The sequence below is a fragment of the Myotis davidii genome, unplaced genomic scaffold (genome assembly GCF_000327345.1).
Source record: "Myotis davidii unplaced genomic scaffold, ASM32734v1 scaffold139, whole genome shotgun sequence".
Lineage (NCBI taxonomy): Eukaryota > Metazoa > Chordata > Mammalia > Chiroptera > Vespertilionidae > Myotis > Myotis davidii.
The window spans coordinates 1021676-1024003 of record NW_006290686.1 but is presented as its reverse complement, the minus strand read 5'-3'; the positions used below and the strand labels follow the sequence as shown (position 1 = coordinate 1024003).

At 52.6% G+C, this 2328-nt stretch overlaps 1 protein-coding gene across 1 annotated transcript in view; it reads right to left on the bottom strand.

Moving 5' to 3' along the window:
• Positions 1 to 2328, bottom strand: part of MYO7A (myosin VIIA) — a 104896-nt gene that overhangs the window by 8041 nt on the left and 94527 nt on the right. Inside the window, exons 43-44 of the mRNA XM_015563974.1 lie at positions 1110 to 1197; positions 846 to 952 (exon numbers count right to left, since the gene is read on the bottom strand). Of these exons, the coding sequence (XP_015419460.1) occupies positions 846 to 952; positions 1110 to 1197 (195 nt within the window). The remainder of the gene's footprint in view (positions 1 to 845; positions 953 to 1109; positions 1198 to 2328) is intronic.

Here is a 2328-nt window from a genome sequence, read left to right as displayed (position 1 = left end):
AACTGCCTTCTGACCCAGCAATTTTACTTCTGGGTCTAGTATATCCAAAGAAACCCAAAACACTAATTTGAAAGAATATATGCACCCCTATGTTCATTGCAGTGTTATTTACAATAAGCAAGTTCTGAAAGCAACCCACGTGCCCATCAGTAGACAATTGGATAAAAAAGCTGTAGTACATATACACAGTGGAATATTACTCACCCAAAAAAACCTCACACATTTGCAACAGCATGAATGAGGGTATTATACTAAGTGAAATAAGGCAGTCAGAGAAAGACAAATGCCATATTTCACTTACATGTGGAATCTAAAGAACAAACCAATAGAAACAGACTCACAAATACTAGGAACAGACTGATGGTTGCCAGAGGGGTGGGAGATTAGAGGACTGGGTGAAAAGGGTGAAGGGATTGAGAGGCACAGATTGGCGGTTACAGAATAGTCACGGGGATCTAAAGTTCAGCATAGGAAGCTAATAACACTGTAATAACTAGGCACGCTGCCAGGTGGGTACTGACAATGCTGGACGGGAGGGACACTTTGTATATGACTATCTAACCACTATGCTGTACACCTGGAGCTAATACAAAATACTACTGAATGTAAAGTGTAATTGAGAAAATGACACATCTGATGATGGAATCCACATCCAAAAGCCCAGCAGGTAAAGAGGAAGAGACCTGAGAGAAGAGCATCCCAGAAGAGAGAGCAGGACAAATCTCTCCCCAGGGCTGTGCCGGTACAGCCCCGCCCCGGCAAGGACACAGGTCTCCGCTTCCACAGGCGCACAGGCCGCACGCCGCACACAGAGGCTACAGCCGCAGAGCGGCGCTGGGGCTCACCTGGTAGTAGTGGAAGATGGAATCCGCCATGGGGTCCTTCCCTGGCACCGTGGTGGTCCACAGCTTCTTCATGAAGAACACCTGGTAGGTGAGCGAGGGCACGATTCCTGCGGCAGAGGGCAGCCCGGTGTCACCCAGAGGTCCCAGGACGAGATGTGCCCATGCCCAGCACCAGCCCCGGAGGAGACCCTCTGGGTATGACACTGGGCCAGCCCCCACCCTGCTCTGGGCCTCGGATGCACCCAGGACCCAGCCTCACGTTACCATCCTTGACGGGCCGTGCTTTCTTTATCCAGTCTGTCAGGTGTCGGACAAAGTCAAAGAAGAAGTCATTCTCAGGCACGCTGATGACCTAAGGACATGGCCATTCTAGTCCCCTCACTTTAGCTGGAGCAAGATTGTCTTCTGGTTTCCCCACCCCAGGACCTGGTGGCCCCTTCTCCACAGACTCCCTCTGGCAGCCAGAAGGGGTGTCCGTGTACCGGCCCCACCCTGCCCGACTGTGCCTGCTGAGTGTCTCCAGCACACAGCCTGCGCAGAGGGACAGTCACTCCATCTGTCATTCAGCAAAGATCTGCTGAACGCTGCTCTGGGCCCCGGGAAAAGGCTGAGAATGAGGCCCAGTCCCTGCCTTGCACAGTCTGCGGCATCCACGTCCTGCTCCTCCTGCAGGCTCTAAGCCAGCGGTGCTCAACCTGTGGGTCGCGACCCCTTTGGGGGTCGAACAACCCTTTCACAGGGGTCGCCTAAGACCATTGGAAAACACATATATAATTACATATTGTTTTTGTGATTAATCCCTCTGCTTTAATTATGTTCAATTTGTAACAATGAAAATACATCCTGCATATCAGATATTTACATTACGATTCATAACAGTAGCAAAATTACAGGTATGAAGTAGCAATAATTTTGTGGTTGGGGGTCACCACAACATGAGGAACTGTATTAAAGGGTCGTGGCATTAGGAAGGTTGAGAACCACTGCTCTAAGCGATCCTGGGTCCAGGACCTCACCGAGACCCCTCTGCGCCCCGTGTCAGGCACAGGGACAGTCATGAAGTGAGGAGACAGACATGGATGCACCGGGAGCTGGAGCAAATGGGAGGGACCACTTATCTGCCAGAGCTGGTCAGGGGAGCCTTCCCAGGGGAAGGGGCTTGACCCTGGGCCTTTGACCCCGTGCGCAGAGAAGGGGGAGCAATGTGGGACCTCCGCTAGGGAGGCAGACCCACCTAGATCTAGCCCCTTCTGTGTGACCTTAGATAGGTTCACCTTTCTCAGCCCGGACTTTGTGACCTGTCAGGTGGGGATGACTGCCTTCTCATCTAGGCTCAGTTCAAGGATTAAGGGCCTCAGCTGGCAGCTGAGGGAGATGTGTGCTGGGTGCGGGGAGGGGCCTGGTGTGAGGCTAGCTGTGCAGCTCCCCAGAGGAGAGACTTTGGGGCAGCTGCTGCCTGTAAGGGGGCACACGGAGATGCCAC